Here is a 17,547-nt window from a genome sequence, read left to right as displayed (position 1 = left end):
GGAGAATTTTTTTCTCTCAGATAGTCGTGAGTCTTTGGAACTCTTCTTCAAAAGGCGGTAGAAGCAGAGTCTTTAAACATTTTTAAGGCAGAGCTAGATAGATTCTTGATTAACAAGGGGGTGAAAGGTTATTGGGGGTAGGCAGGAATGTGGGATTGAGGTTACAATCAGATCAACCATGGCTCGAGGGACCAAGTGGCCTACTCCTGTTCCATGTTTGTATGTATTTTTATATCCAAGACAATTGCTTTATTTGTCTTGACAGCCACATGATCTTTTGATCTTGGTGTCAATTTGATGATGCATTTTAGTTTATTACATTTTATGTAATTCAAACTGCAATGATATTGGGTTCACATCAGATTACAGGGGAATCTTAGGGCTGACATTCCTCGGCACGGACCATGCTCCAATGGCACACATCAGACAAAGGAGGCCTAATGGAGATTGAGAGTTTCTGACTAAATCTGAAGATGTTGAGTCTCTGCTCAAAATCCCACCATATTCCAAACGGTGTAAGGATTTGAGACAGGTGGAACTTCTTTCCAACCCAAATATGCACCCTGAAGAGGCGGGGTCAGGTGAGGCAATTCCTGATACAAGAATTTTCTCCGCTCTGATCTCATGCCAGCAAAGTAAATGAGACATGGGAATAAACACAGCATTTATCTTGGCTACGTAGTGTAAATGAGGCTCACTTGTTGATCCAGGCTGGTCTCCTGGTCTGATCATCTTCTTCATTAAATACATTATTGAGGCCCAATTGGCCAAAAACTATGTTTGAGGGTTAAATTTTAATTATGGGGCATTTGACAACTGGGCGTCAATATGAGTCAGTAAGTAGAGGAGTCATAGATGATTGAGACCTGTTGAGTGATAAAATACATACAACAGGGCTGAAAGTGAGCTGAAGTTTCGGGAGGGTGGAGGATGGAATGTCGGCCAGGAAAGCATTGGAATAGTCAAATCTAAAGATGACGACAACATAGAAGAAGTTTTCAACAGCAAATGGATTAAAATAAGAAGGGAGGCAGGCAATGTTACAGAGGTAAACACCTCTGTGATGTAAAGGATATAGGATCAATAGAACACCGAGGGTGCATATGGTCTACTTCAGACTGAGTTAATTGCCTAGGTGGGGGATGGAATCTGTGGTGGGAGACAAACCATGGCTTGGATTTTGGTTGAGTTAGGCTGACCCAAGAGCCCATTAGAAATTGCGGGCAGGACCCAATTCTGGGAATCCCGCCCCAAATCCTGTTTCCAGCTATGTTTGCTGGCGCAAAACAAGGGTGTGGGTAGCTCGCTCACACTGCTATATTTTTTGGCTCCATTGTGGGGGTGGGAAGTTTTAACTTGCCCTTAATTATTGTGGAGTCAGGCCCATTCTGTAAGTATACATGTTCATAACACTGCACAGGAGTCATGGACTATGGGGGAACCCCTGTCTCAAGTGGGGAACCAAAAAAAAACACAGTTGCATGCTCCTGGAACTCTTTCATCGACAAGCTTTGAAATAAAAAAAATCTGTTCTTTCAGTTTTAATAGTTAATGTTGTATTGTATGTTAGATTTGTTCCTGTAGTGATTGAATATAGGGCTTGGTTCTGTAAAGGTACATTGACCATCACATTGATTAGGATTGTGTAAGTGTTGAGATGTATTTGAGTACGTTTCCCATTTGACAAAGTGTTATTATGCATTCAAAACTGAAAACAAAACTTGGGAACTCTAGTGTCATGATCTGAAGTAAATTTGACAAAAAAAACTGGCCATCAGCTTTCACATCGAGAAAAAAGTACACCTGCTCCTGGACTGCTTTGATTGACAGGTCATCTGGAGTAACATAGAAAAAAGACATAGCTATTTGCATTTGCAGTTTCAATAGGAATAACTGACTTGTTTTTTGGTGAAGATGTGGATTGGAGCTGGATCCTGGAATTTCCCTAATCTTTAAAGGGTTCATTATTATTGGGAGATAGGATGAATTGACTTATTCTTTTTAGAATGCTGTGAGTTGATTTATTTAGAATATTATTGATTGTTTTAGAATGTTGTAGATTGTCTCAGCTGCTGTGGTGGAATTTGCCACAGCTGTCAAGATGTGAGCAGAGTTTTCAGAGCTGGTTGTTGGATGTGTATTGGCCTGAAGCTTCCATCCATGAGGTAGATGCTCTTAATTTAAAAAAATCTTTTTCATACAGAGCATCAACTAGATAGGGAAAAGCCTCAGGAACAGCTGTGTAATTGTAATAACATTAAGTTAACGCAGCATTGCACAACGCAAACTCTACTGAGTGTGTCCTTGATTTGCCTGCATTTGTAAGTTTGTTTTGACAGCTGGGTCCATTATGAGTGCCTGGATGTGTTTCAAAAGCTACAGAACCACTTATCTCAGCAGGATGTTTCATGTAGGCAGTTTGATTGACAGTTTTAAGAGATCATGAAATAATTATCTGTCCTTAATGTGGTTATTGAATAGCTGTTTGTTTTAATAACAGACTGACCACTTGAGGGGATTTAACTTCTTTTGAATTGCTCTTGAGTTGTCTTCAGCTTGAAATGTGCCCATTTGAAAGGCAAGGCTGCTGAGGTCTACCCATAGTACATACTGGGTAAGGGGCTATGGAGGATATATGGGGATTATGGAGGGACCATGGGGGTTTTGAGGGGGCATGTGGGTGCTTGGGGGTAATGAAAGTGCATGGGGATAGCAGGGGGCATGGAGGGTGCAGAAGGGGGCATGTGTGGTAGATGGGAGGTTGACGGGTAGGGTTTAAGGGTCAGACATTCACCAATACAATTGGAGGTAAATATTCAAGCCTGCCAGCCTCATCATCTGCCCACCAGCACCGCTGCCTTGGGCCTGGCCCCCGCCTCCCAGGAACGAAAATATGGCAGGCAAGGACATTTCAAAATGGGACATTTTAACAAATTCTAGAATTAAAATCTAGTCTCAGAAATAATGACCATGAAACCATTGTCGATTTTTGTAAAACAAAACCCACTTCGTTCACTAATGTCCTTTAGGGAAGGAAATCTGTTATCCTCACCCTATGGCTTACATGTGACTCCAGACCCACAGAATTGGTTGACTCTTAACTGCCCTCTGACATGGCCTAGCAAGCCCCTTAAATCAAGGGCAGTTAGGGATGGGCAACAAATGCTGGCTTTGCCAGTGCCGTCCACTTCCCATGAAAGAATACATTTTTAGAAAAAGAGTGTGAGAGAGATGCTGGAGAGGTAAAGCGGGGTGCTATTATAAAGCGAAACCATTGCTGTAGATAGTCTAATCACAATTAGGTAGGGAAAAGTAGAACATGTATCACAGCTTCTATTTCTAACAGTAATAAGCTATTATATATACACTATCTGGAAATTCTCTTTGTTACTTAATTGAAAACATACCTCACTCCAGTTTCCAACCTTCCAGAAAGCATTGTTAACTTCAGGTTCAAAATCATCATAGTCTGTAACATTGAGGAAATTATTTGGTCTATTTGTAGTTGGAGTTCTCTTCAAAGGTACTTTTGTGGTAAATTGTGTTTCGGAGGATGGCAATTTACTTCCAATTGCTTCTGAGAGTTTTACCCATTCCGAGTGTGTGATACCAACTGCATTAGAAGTAGTGAGCTCAGGATTGTACTGCAGACTGTTTTCATCATTAAAAACTAGACCAGGTGTGAGGATGTCACTAATATTAGCAAAACGCTCTGGATTCAGCATCCTGAGAAGTTTCATTCTTACCCGCTCCATAGTTGCTTTGATCTTTGAATCTATTTTTAACCTTGGAAAACCAGGCTTTCTACGAACAAAACCTGGAGAAGGTGCTCTTACATTTGGCTTGACTATTTGCGTCCTACCAGGCTTTACTGTAGTGGCAAGCGTTGTCTGTGAACTACCATATAAAATTGATTCCTCGGCACTGATAGGGGCTGTGGTAGACTTTGTAACTTCATTATTGAATTCATCTGCTGTGAGATTAACCTGAGGTTCTTTTGTAAACGAAGGATGATCACCAACCACTTCTGTGGTAATAGGATCATATTCTGAGGCACTGTCACTTTCACCAGTAGTACTGTGTGTCTTGTTCATACCTTGAATTGTAGGTGTAACATTTCCAGCTTCAGTGACCCTCTTCCAATTAGTGTTATCACCTTCGTCGGTCAAATCTTGTTGAATAGCAATAAAGTTGGAATCATCACTTGATGCATTGTTGTTTTGCTGGTTTGGGGCAGGCTTGTCTTGCAAATGAATTTGTATTTTTGTAGTGGTACCCACTGTAGTTACAGGGCTTGTGCTAGCAGCTGATTGCATCGTGATGTTGACAGAAAGAGGCTCCTCAGTTGTCACAGGTATTTGTTTGGGTTTAGGTTGAACTTTTGCACCTGAGTGATTAGGGCCATATTTGGGCCCCAGCTTACTAGGCAGATCTTTGCTAAAAGTCTTGTCACCTTTGGGCTTCCGCAGAGGGAACAGAATTTTCTTATTGATAGGGCAGTTCCGTAAGCCGCACAAACTTTTCGCGTTTGGCCTTTTGGAAATTTTGCAGAGCTCATTATTATTCCGAGCGCACGTCACTGTCCGTGTGCGGAAGCCGCCTCCACATGTAACTGAGCACTGAAAAATAAATAGCAAGTTTAATTTGTCTCAGCATGCAAAGCAGAATGCAATGATTTTGCTTCCATAGGGGATAAATAATCACTTTATAAACATTCTTATCACTCAGATTTCTATTAACAGTTAAAAGACTATTTAGAAAATTATCTTCTCTGCTTTGTTACTGTTGTATTTACTTGTGCTTCATTTGTTCACTCAGTTCTTGACTCTGGAGAGTTTTCTTTGGTCATCAACATTGTGCAGAATTCCTAAAGTATTAAAACTTTATTGTTCCTAAATAACAGAATATAAAGAAAGCATTGCCTTTAAGCATATTGTGGTTTTAAAGCTAAAACAACTTCTATTTCTGCAGTACAGACAGCAGTTCTTAAAGGTCAGGTTTCCCTTTCTCAGTAAGATATCACTGAATACCCCTACACCAGTGAATTATTACTAATAATGGATGAAAAAGAGAAAATTCTGGAAATACTGGAAAGGTTTGTTAGCATCTGTGTAGAAAGGAACAGAGTTAACGATTCAGGTCGATTACCTTTTGTAAGAATGTTCTACTTAGTCTTGGACTACCAAGCACATACATATCAAAGAATGAACACCAATGATTTCTGCTCAGTAGCTTCAACCTAGTGAATTAATATCACCAATGAAATACTTAATACTTTCAAACTAGTGAACCAATGATAGTAACGTGCGACTGAATAGCCGGAATCTTCGAAGCAGTGGCAACACGTGTGAAGATTCTCCTGGCCTGAGGCTGCTGATCATTTCTTATGGGATCTGCTGATTCTGGCTGTCAAAGAAATGTGCAGCACAGCGTCCCCCAGGGAAGTCCAGAGGGGAGTAGAGCTGGGAGAAGAGAAGACACCTCACTTTTTACAGCACTAGCTGCTGTCACCATAATATGACTTGTGCATAAGTGATATCAATATGTAATGTCATCGGCTGATCAAACATATATTGAACGGTTTAAAAAGGACTTTTTAAAAGCAAGTAAAGAGACTGACTTAAGAGGGCTGCCACAACACACCTGACTTCTGCTTTTGCAAGTTGACTAGCTTCTGTAAAGTTTCAATGTCAATTATAATTCAGACACATCTTTCTATGGAATTTCACACCTGCCGGCGTCATGAACTACATCAAAAGGATTTACTGGAAACTGCATTGGACCTCACATTGCATTTCTATAAGGCTACCTCTCAAGCGGAGACAGAAAGTTTACTAGGACAATAGCTTCAAGGAAAGGTGTTCTTCCTATCTCATCAAGATGGATAAGGGATATTCAGGAATTAATGACTGGGACATTATAGAATCTAACCACGTTAGCCATGAAACAAAAGCCACAATTGGTTCAGACATCAGCTAAGCAGGTACCTTCTGAAATCATTATGGTGAGAGAGGCCATGTGACTGCAGTAACCTTTCTTGAAATCTCTTTTAATACAGCACACAAGCTGCTAAAATAGTAGTCTAGAAAAACATGCCATTGGGGAGTAATATTTTCCCCTTTCCCTTCTCCCTCAGGTCAAAGCCCTCTCCCTATTTCAGTTTAAAATCCAGCACAGAGATAGATAATTTTTCATTGAAAGGAACCTCAGGTACAAAAATCATAGGCTTCTGGGAAAGACAGATTATATTTTAAAAGGAAATTGCCTCCTTACATGGGCTTCAACTCCTGGAATCTCAAGGCCACTGTGGAGAAAAGGCTGCTGCAGCCACAGATGCCAGCAAAGGGCTCATTAACAGTGAACTTTCAATTATTTTACCTATAAGTGTGGAACTTTAATTTAGCTAAGAAAGTAACTACCTACAGTATAACTTGTAAATTTTACATGCTTATGTGTGTGTGTATTTGTGGGTTGCAAAGGTCGAGACACGGGTTTACCTTTTTAAATATTTCTTATATCTTTACTTGGGTGGGTGTTTAACTCAATAAAAACAATCCCTTTTTGTTTTAAATTTAAGAAAGCCTGCCAGGCTAGTTTCTTTGCAACAAGCACGACAATAGTTAAGTATAGACAGTGAGTAGATACCTTCAGCCTTACAAATTCACAAATAACCCTGTTATGGTCAAACATGGAGTAGTAGGACAGGGGAGTCATTTTTACCCATCCTCACATGGCTGTAAGATATTCTGTCCAGTAAGTTGAAAGATCCAGTCTTTGAGTGTGGGTTAATGAATGGGTGAGGTAGGTGGCTGGGTGAGTTGGTAGGTGGATAGGTATGAGAGGCGGGGAGGTGGGTGAGCTGGTGATGAGGGTAAGTGGGTGAGGTAGGTAGATGAATGAGTAGGTAAGTGGCTAGGTGGGGAGGTGCATGAGCTGGATAAGATGGGTCAGTGAGTAGTCAGGTCAGGTCAGAGGGGGTTAGTCACCCTGGGTTGGGTGTTTAGTTAGGTTGGGTCAGGTGGGATAGTTGGGTGGTCAGCAGGCTAGTCGGATTAGATAGTCAAGTTGGGAGAGGTTTAGTTAAATTGCGGGGTAGTCGGGTCAGGTCGGGGAGGGTAATTAGTGGGTCAATGGGTATTTTTTATTCATTCATGGGATGTGGGCGTCACTGGTTAGGCCAGAATTTATTGCCCACCCCTAATTGCCCTTGTTCAGAGGGCATTTAATTGTCAACCACATTACTGTGGGTCTGCAGTGACATGTAGGCCAGACCAGGTAAGGACAGCAGATTTCCTTTCCTAAAGGACATTAGCTCATGGCAATGGTTTCATGCTCATCATTAGACTTTTAATTCCAGATTTTTTTTATTGAATTCAAATTCCACAGTGTATCTACTCACTGTCTATACTTAACTATGGCAGGATTTGAATCTGTGTTCCCAGAGCATTACTCTGGGTCCTCAGATTACTAGCCCAGTGACAATACCACTATGCCAACTACTCCCTGGCAGGTCAGGTCAGTGGAGTAGTCGGGTGGCCAGGAGGCTAGTCAGGCGGTTGGGGGGTGGTAGTCAGGAGGTAGGGAGGTTGCTTGAGGGAGTTCAGTTGTGGAGTTACTCAGGTGTTAGGCTTAGTTTTAATCTGTCCAACATTTTCCGGGTAACTACCCAGGTAAGTACTGCAGATCTGTCCCAAGTCTCTGGTTCTAACTCAGAGTTGAAGACATTCACAGAGGATCCCAGGAAGCAGTGTAATTTCCAAACTGAAGTTTAAGCTTCCCGGGTAATTCCCACGTAGGACGTCCACAAGGATCTGACAGACATCTTCTGTCATACATCCGGTCTCCGATGGTCTGGAGACCGGAGGATTTGGGCAATAGTTCAAAGTATTGAATTATTACCGGTGGTATACTAATTTTTTCAAATCATCTTGCTGTATGGCACTACCGCTGTGCTAAATGGGATGGATTTCGAACAGATCTCACAAGCCAAGACTGGGCACCCATGAGGCACTGTGGGCCATCAGCAGCAGCAGAATTGTACTTGAACACAGCCTGCAATCTCATGGCCTGGCATATCCTCCACTCTACCTGTCTCAATGAAGAGTGCAGGAGGGCATGCCAGGAGCAGCACCAGGCATACTGAAAAATGAGGTGTCAACCTGGTGAAGCTACAACACAGGACTACTTGCATGCCAAACAGCATAAGTAGCAAGTGATAGACAAGGCTAAGCAATCCCACAACCAATGGATCAGATCTAAGCTCCACAGACCTGCCACATACAGTCGTGCATGGTGGTGGACAATTAAACAACTCACTGGAGGAGGAGGCTCCACAATATCCCCATCCTCAATAATGAAGGGGCCCAGCACATCAGTGCAAAAGATATTTGTTACAATATTTAGCCAGAGGTGCCGAGTGGATGATCCATCTCGGCGTCCTTCGGAGGTCCCTAGCATCACAGATGCCAGTCTTCAACCAATTCGAATCATTCCACATGATATCAAGAAACGGCTGAAGGTACTAGATATTGCAAAGGCTACAGGCCCTGACAATATTCCAGCAATAGTACTGAAGAGTTGTGATCTAGAACTTGCCGCGCCCCTAGCCAAGCTGTTCCAGTGCAGCTACAACACTGGCATCTACCCGGTTATGTGGAAAGTTGGCCAGGTATGCCCTGTACACAAAAAGCAGGACAAATCCAACCCAACCAATTACTGGCCCATTAGCCTACTCTCGATCATCAGTAAAGTAATGGAAGGGATCATCAACAGTGCTGTCAAGTGGCACTTGCTTAGCAATAACCTGCTCACTGATGCCCAGTTTTGGTTCCGCCAGAGCCACTCAGCTCCTGACCTCATTACAGCCTTGGTTCAAACATGGACAAAAGAGCTGAACTCCCGAGGTGAGGTGAGAGTGACTGCCCCTGACATCAAGGCCACATTTGACCAAGTGTGCCATCAAAACTGGAATCAGGGGGAAAACTCTCCACTGATTGGAGTCATACTAACACAAAGGAAGATGGTTCTGGTTGTTGGAGATCTCAGCTCCAGGACATGAATGCAGGTGTTCCTCAGGGTAGTGTCCTAGGCCCAACCATCTTCAGCTGCTTCATCAATGACCTTCCTTCCATCATAAGGTCAGAAGTGGGGATATTCGCTGATGATTGCACAATGTTCAGCACCATTCGCGACTCCTCAGATACTGAAGCAGTCCATGTCCAAATGCAGCAAGACCTGGACAATATCCAAGCTTGGCTGACAAGTGGCAAGTAACATTCACGCCACACAAGTGTCAGTTAATGACTGTCTCCAATGAGAGAGAATCCAACCATCGCCCCTTGATGTTCAATGGCATTACCATCACTGAATCCCCCACTATTAACATCCTGGGGCTTACCATTGACCAGAAGCTGGACTAACCATATAAATACTGTGGCTATAAGAGCAGGTCAGAGGCTAGGAATCATGCAATGAGTAACTCATCTCCTGACTCCACAAAGCCTGTCCACTCTCTATAAGGCACAAGTCAGGGGTGTGATGGAATACTCCCTACTTACCTGGATGAGTGCAACTTCCACAACACTCAAGAAGCTTGACACCATCCAAGACAAAGCAGCCTGCTTGATTGGCACCACATCCACAAACATTCACTCCCTCCACACCTATGCACAGTAGCAGCAGTGTGCATCATTTACAAGATACACTGCACCTTGCAAACCCACCACCACTACCATCTAGAAAGGCAAGGACAGCAGATAGATGGGAACACCACCACCTGGAAGTTCCCCTCCAAGTCACTCACCATCCTGACTTGGAAATATATCATCGTTCCTTCACTGTCACTGAATCAAAATCCTGGAACTCCCTTCCTAACAGCACTGTGGATGTACCTACACCACATGGACTGCAGCGGTTCAAGAAGGCAGCTCACCACCACTTTCTCAAGAGCACCCAGGGATGATCAATAAATGTAGGCCCAGCCAATGAAGCCCACGTCCCATTAATGAATTAAAAAAAACTCCTTAATTGGCACCACTAGCTTACAATTTCTGCGACTGATGTGGTTGAGACTTGAATAATAATAGGACTGAATTTAACTCTGGGTGTGAAATGCAAGAGTTCTGAGGCCTCATTTGCATGCCCCGACATTGATTCCTACCCAAGACTTGAAAATATGTTGAAAATATGAAATTACTGTCAACAGACTGGAATCAGAATTAGAGGATGTTCAAGTGGCACTGGGGACCTCAAGAAAGGTGCCTAGAGAGGTAAGTATGGATTGGTTGTGGGGGTTTGGGAGGTGGGAATGATGGCAGGGGGCTGGGGGGAGGGTTGCCAGTAGGGTTGCAATTAAGAAAGGGAAGACCTAAGACTACAGTTAGGTCACAGGTCTCCTTGAGTGGTGAAACAGCCTTGAGGGGCCTACTCCTGTTCCTATGTGTCTAAGGTATACTTGTGGAGCCAGGGAAGTAAAGACATTCTGAAGCGTCATTCAGTTCTGCAGTTAAAATGACATCCGCCTCCTAATGATGGATTTGGGATGCAATATTGACAGTTAAATTAAGACCCCCATCCTCTGGGGTGAGAGAGGCTTTCCCGTGCCTTAGTTCAGACAAATATAAGTGATGGAGGCAGGAATGCATCAAGAACGGGATGCAAGCACCCTCCAACCATTTTACCGTGCCTGTACTCCTTCCCAACATGCCCACACTGTTCCTGCTGTGTGAAACATAAAAATCAGCTTTGGAGGTACCCAATGAAATGCGCTTTTTAAAACATAATTTTTCAAATTAAGCTTTTTAGCTTTGTTTCAGATAAAGACTAGGATGGGAGCAAGAAATACACTTGCGATGAAAGCATAAAATGGCATGTGTGAAATTTAAAGAGATTGCGATAACTAAAAGAGATCTTGCAATAGTTGGAGGATAGTTCTGAAAGGCTGACTACTTTCTGGGGCAAAGAGGCTTATCAGTTAGTGTCACAATCATTCAGGTGAGGTGGGTACACAACTTTTCTGTATCTGCTCATTTCGATCTGAATGGGCATGCGCACCTCACAAAATAAATTTGCCCCGCTTTAGACTTTCAATGTCTCTCCTTTCCATGTCTTGTATTAAAGCCTTCAGTGCATTGTCAGGAAACATTGGTGATCACTCCTTTACATGTGCTATCATTCCTCAAAGTATCACTGCACAGATTCACTTTTCACCAGGCTCCCACCATTTCTTGCAGCCACAATATACCTCTTCTTTAAAAGGTTCAGGCGACATTTAAGTAGAACTAGCCACTCTTCATATCAGGCCCCCTGCTGATGGGTGCAGCTAATGAACAGCGGAGGTAGGATTGGCTGCATACAGCAAATATTTAAAGCAGCCAGCAGATTAAATTTGTGTCACAATAAACAAAAGTGTGTTACTGAATAAAGGGACATGTCTAAGTTTTTTGCCTTGCACTCATCAGGACACTCACAAGAGTACCAAGGTAAGGGGGAAAACAACAATTTATACTGGGATAAAAGCAAAATACTGCGGGTGCTGGAAATCTGGAACAAAAACAAAAATAGCTGGAAAAACTCAACAGTTCTGACAACATCTGCGGGGAGGAACAGTTAACATTTCGAGTCCGTACAATTTATACTGTGTGTGAAGAGACTGCTGATTTGGTTGGCAAGTGGACTCTGATTGGTAAAGGCATTGCCATGGAGAATGCACCAATAATGGTGACTGACCGTTAACTGCCAAGCATTGTTTGAAATTTAAATCAGGCAGCTTGACTTTGATTGGTCAAGGCATTGCCCTCAGAAATGAGTCAGTGAATGGCTGTCACTTATTTTGTTTAACTGACACAGGTGCAATGTGTGTACATGTTCTTTCTGCCTGCAAAGAACAGGGCCCTATGCATTAATATATATAGCTCCCAGTACATGCAAATGAGCCACACTGCCTAACAACTTTAAATTGGTTGTCAGCGTAATTCATAGCACACTGAGGATTATTTAGCAAATGTTGTCCAATTGCAGAATCACATCTAATGTTGCACACTGAGTTTTGCAAGCGCACGCTGGTTGGGTACAGTTTGTACATTGCCCATTGTAAACAGCTGAGACATGCTGTTTGATACGATCCCAGTCTTTGGGATGTAAGGCCTACATACCTAGCATCACACTGATACTGAAATTCATATACCACAATACTCATTTGTGTGATAGGCAGGGCATCTTTTTGGCTTGACGGCAGCATCCTGTTAGTGGCAAATACCACCTGTGTTGCTACTGCATAGCAGCAGCATGAAACAGCTAGCTTCACCTGTTGCTCACAGGATATCTTTGCACCTTATTTCAGCATCAAGCTTGCATGGTGAGAAAGTGGATTGGGCCCTATTTACGAGGTTGCCGATAAGACCAATTTTATAGCGCGTGGAACTACAAGAATCCCAATGTGTATATTGACCAGTGAAGGTAGGCTTGCAGTAGAGAAGTGGTAGAGAAGCCCATGGCAGATTTCTCAACTAGTAATTCAAGGAAGGGGAGTTCATTTGACTGCTCCATTTCATAGGTGAATTTGAATGCAAGATGGTGCCCATTAAGACATGAAAAGAAATTGTTACATGCAGCGGTGGATTTAAATATAGTGAACGTGTCATCCACATATCGGAAATATGTGGGCTGGCTCCTCAACTGGTTAAAGTCACTGGGCTAGTTAAAATAAATGGAGCTCTTTGGAATGCAGTAACTCTTATTCATCAGTGACACCATCAGAATAGCTCCCCATTGGAAGAAGGGATTTACATTTTCTGGAAATCAAGGATTTTTTTTTTCATAAGAACAGAATTGGCCAATCAATATATATTAACACATTTTGAAGTTTTCACTACCAGTTGCATTCACACGGAAGCAATTAAAATGTATGTTCTTATATTCTGGGTTGTTAAATTATTTTAGCATTCCTCAGACAGAACCAGAATTATAACATCCTTTTGGTAATTCATAAGCCACCAACTTTTGTTTTTAATAGGAAGTCATGCAGTTCCTAATCGGAGGATATCAATCCAGAAATCAATTCAGACTTCCTTTCCAGGTCTGGTCTAGCTTCTTTGAGGTAAATAAAGCTAAAATTAGGTGCTGTTTTATTGGCCACTTGAACATGTTCTGTGCTGAAAAGGCTTCTGAGACTTGTTGTTTACCAGTCTTGAACAGTGCGGTACAATGGTTCTGCTGTAAATGCTTTCTTTATGTCTCAAGAGAAATAATATTGATGTAAGTCATACCATACTGTTGGGAAAAGGTTTTCAATTACAAGCTTGAAGCTGAATAACTTTAGATGTTTGATTTTCAGCATGCCTACTTTATTTCAGCACGTTTGCAAATTTTGGAAATTCAATGTTCTGAATTCTATAGTGCACTTGTCCCGATCTCTGGTTCTGCACTATTATTTTGAGTCCACCTCCGATGTTCCCTCTCTCACTGTCTGTGGCGCAGAAACCCACCTCGAATCTCATGATGTGTAGGTAGAACTCCCTCTCCCAATCATACTGGATTCCATAGTTGTTGTGGTCGATATTCCTATCATCCACACTGAGCCCATCACTACTGATGCATGTTGCATGTGGACCTCTACACCACCCATCTAGAGGCTGTGTGCACGGTCACCTGCTGAAGTGAATGCCCCCCAGGAAAGGCTTCTTTTTGCCAGTGGACAAAAACAAAAATACCTGGAAAAACTCAGCAGGTCTGACAGCATCTGCAGAGAGGGATACAGTTGACGTTTCGAGTCTAACCCTAACCCTAACCCTAACCCTTCATTAGAACTAAGACATATAGAAATGAGATGAATGAGAAGACATTTCTATATGTCTTAGTTCTGATGAAGGGTCATCCAGACTCGAAACATCAACTGTGTCCCTCTCTGCAGATGCTGTCAGACCTGCTGAGTTTTTCCAGGCATTTTTGTTTTTGTTCTAGATTTCCAGCATCCGCAGTATTTTGCTTTTTTCGTTTATTCATTCATGGGATGTGGGCATCGCTGGCTAGGCAAAGCCCAAATATTTATTTATTGCCTATTGTTGCCCTTGAGAAAGTGGTGGTGAGCTGCCTTCTTTAACTGCTGCAGTCTCTGAGGTGTAGGTACACCCACACTTCTGTTAGGGAGGGTGTTCCAAGACTTTGACCCAGCGACAGTGAAGGAATGCGATATAGTTCCAAGTCAGGATGGTGGGTGGATTGAAGGGGAACTTCCAGGTGCTGGTGTTCCCATGTATCTGCTGCCCTTGTCCTTCCAGATGGTAGCGGCTGTGGGTTTGGAAGGTGCTGTCAAAGGAGCCTTGGTGAATTCCTGCAATGCATCTTGTAGATGGTACACGCTGCTGCTACTGTGTGGCGGTGGTGGAGGGAGTGGATGTTTGTTTATGGGGTGCCAATCAGGCGGCTGCTTTGCCCTGGATGGTGTCAAGCTTCTTGAGTATTGTTGGAGCCGCACTCATCCTGGCAAGTGGAGAGTATTACATCACACTTTGGACTTGTGTCATGTAGATGGTTGAAAGGCTTTGGGGAGTCAGGAAGTAAGTTACTCACTGCAGCCTCTGACATGCTCTTGTAGCCAAAGTATGGACTATGGCTGGTCCAGTTCATTTTCTGGTCAATGGTAACACCAAGGGTGTTGATAGTGGAGGATTCAGCGATGGTCATGCCATTGAATATCAAGGGGCGATGGTTAGATTATCTTTTGTTGGGGATGGTCATTGCCTGGCACATGTGGTGCAAATGTTACTTGCCACTTGCCAGACCAAGCCTGGATATTGTTCAGGTCTTGTTGCATTTGGAGACGGACTGCTTCAGTATCTGAGGAGTTGAAAATGTTGCTAAACATTGTACATCAGCGAACATCCTCATTTCTGACCTTATGATGGAAGGAAGGTCATTGATGAAGCAGCTGAGATGGTTGGGCCTAGGACACTACCCTGAGGAACTCCTGCAGTGATGTCCTGGAACTGAGATGATTGACCTCTAACCATCACAACCATCTTCTTTTGTGCTAGGTATGACTCCAACCAGCGGAGAGGTCCCCCCGATTCCCATTGACTCCAGTTTTGCTAGGACTCTTTGATGCCACACTGTGTCAAATGCTGCCTTGATCTCAAGGGCAGTCACTCTCACATCACCTCTGGAGTTCAGCTCTTTTGTCCATGTTTGGACCAAGGCTGTAATGAGGTCAGGAGCTGAGTGGCCTTGGCAGAACCCAAACTGAGTCTCAGTGAGCAGGTTATTGCTAAGCAACTGCTGTTTGATAGCACTGTTGATTACTCCTTCCATTACTTTACTGATGATGGAGAGTATACTGATGGGGCGGTAATTGGCTGGGTTGGATCTGTTCTGCTTTTTGTGTACAGGACATACTTGGGAAATTTTCCTCTTTGCCGGGTAGATGCCAATGTTGTAGCTGTACTGGAACAGCTTGGCTAGGGGTGCAACAAGTTCTGGAGCACAAGTCTTCAGTACTATTGTCAGAATATTGTCAGAGCCCACAGCCTTTGCAGTATCCAGTGCCTTCAGCATTTTCTTGATATCACGTGGAGTGAATCAAATTGGCTGAAGACTGGCATCTGTGATGCTGGAGACCTATGGAAGAGGCCGAGATTGATCATCCGCTCGGCACTTCTGGCTGAAGATTGCTGCGAATGCTTCAGCCTTATCTTTTGCACTGCTGTGCTGGGCTCCCCCATCATTGAGGATGGGGATATTTGTGGAGCCTCCTCCTCCAGTGAGTTGTTTAATTGTCCACCACCATTCACGGCTGGATGTGGCAGGACTGCAGAGCTTAGATCTGATCTGTTGGTTGTGGAATCACTTAGCTCTGTCTATCACTTGCTGCTTATGCTGTTTGGCACACAAGTAGTCCTCTGTTGTAGCATCATCAGGTTGACACCTCATTTTTAGGTATGCCTGGTGCTGCTTGTGGCATGCCCTCCTTCACTCTTCATTGAACCAGGGTTGATCCCCTGGCTTAAGGTGGTAATGGTGCAGTGGGGGATATGCCAGGCTATGAGGTTAAAGGTTGTGTTCGAGTACAATTCTGCTGCTGCTGATAGCCCACAGTGCCTCATGGTTGTCCAGCTTTCAGTTGCTAGATCTGTTTGAAATCTATCTTATTTAACATGATGGAGGGTATCCTCAATGTGAAGACGGGATTTCGTCTCCACAAGGACTGTGTGGTGGTCACTCCTACCGATACTCTCATGGACAGATGCATCTGCGACAGGCAGGTTGGTGAGGATGTGGTCAAGTATGTTTTCCCCTCTTGTTGGTTCCCTCATCACTTGCCGCAGGCCCAGTCTAGCAGCAATATTCTTTAGGACTCAGCCAGCTCGGTCTGTGGTGGTGCTACCAAGCCACTCTTGGTAATGGGCATTGAAGTCCCCCACCTAGAGAACATTCTATGCCCTAGCCACCCTCGGTGCTTCCTCCAAGTGATGTTGAACATGGAGGAGCACTGATTCATCAGCTGAGGGAGAGCGGTGCGTGGTATTCAGCAGGAGGTTTCCTTACCCATGTTTGACTTGACACCATGATTCTTCATGGGGTCAGGAGTCGATGTTGAATACTCCCAAGGCAACTCCCTCCCCACTGTGCTGCCACCTCTGCTGGGTCTGTCCTGCCAGTGAGACAGGACATACCTAGGGCTGTTGATGGTGGTGTCTAAGATGCTGTCTGCAAGGTATGAATCCATGTGTATGACAATGTCAGGCTGTTGCTTGATTAGCCTCTGTGACAGCTCACGAATTTTGGCATAAACCCCTAGATGTTAGTGAGGAGGACTTTGCAGGGTTGGCAGGGTCATCAAGCTGTGCAGTATTTCTATTGAGACACAGCCCTTGCCGCTCCCTGGAGCTGGAGAGCACTGTGCTCCCAATGTATATTCCTGCAGTTTGCCTATTGCACCCCATGACTGTCTCCACTCTCTGACTCTTAACTGTGACATCTACAGAGCCCCAGGAGTGTATCTACTCCCTGACTCCTGATTGCAAGCTCCAGACCAAGGACTTTGACTTTCACAGATTTCCCCATAATCCTCATGACTGAAAACCGCACTGCCTCCCTTCCCAACTCCCACCCCACTTCATGAGTCTCCATGTGGCCCATCCCTCTTGTGCCACACTAACAACCCCCGACTTTTCCTATGCCTGAGTCTGCGTGCTCCTCTCCCATTCATACATGTGGTATTCCATTCACCCCCTTGTTTGTCAGTGATTTAGTTTCCCTTGTTGTGCTCCAGTTTCCCACCCCTCGGTCTCCCCTCTGTCTTCCATTGTTCCCCCTCCTCCTCTCTCTCCTTGCATGGCCTTCCTGCTCCTCTACCTTCCATCATGCCCCCTTCCCCTCCTCCAACCCCTTGCAAAGCCTTCCTTCCCCTTTACCAACCCGCGTGTTACCCCGTTTCCCTGCACACACCCCCAGTCCAACCCGCCATGGTCAAAATGCTAGTCTCTGAATTTTTATTATTTATCATGGGATGTGAGCATCACTGACTCAGCCAGCATATTTTGCCCATCCCTA

General features: G+C 43.9%; 1 protein-coding gene across 1 annotated transcript in view; it reads right to left on the bottom strand.

Moving 5' to 3' along the window:
- LOC144686486 (A disintegrin and metalloproteinase with thrombospondin motifs 12-like) overlaps window positions 1–17,547 on the bottom strand; it is a 665,462-nt gene that overhangs the window by 86,020 nt on the left and 561,895 nt on the right. Inside the window, exon 19 of the mRNA XM_078551763.1 lies at window positions 3,408–4,619. Within this exon, the coding sequence (XP_078407889.1) occupies window positions 3,408–4,619 (1,212 nt within the window). The remainder of the gene's footprint in view (window positions 1–3,407; window positions 4,620–17,547) is intronic.

This window comes from Cetorhinus maximus, chromosome 1 (genome assembly GCF_964194155.1).
Source record: "Cetorhinus maximus chromosome 1, sCetMax3.hap1.1, whole genome shotgun sequence".
Classification (NCBI taxonomy): Eukaryota; Metazoa; Chordata; class Chondrichthyes; order Lamniformes; family Cetorhinidae; genus Cetorhinus; species Cetorhinus maximus.
Note: the sequence above shows the minus strand (reverse complement) of the source record. Positions and strands in the feature narration are given on the sequence as shown.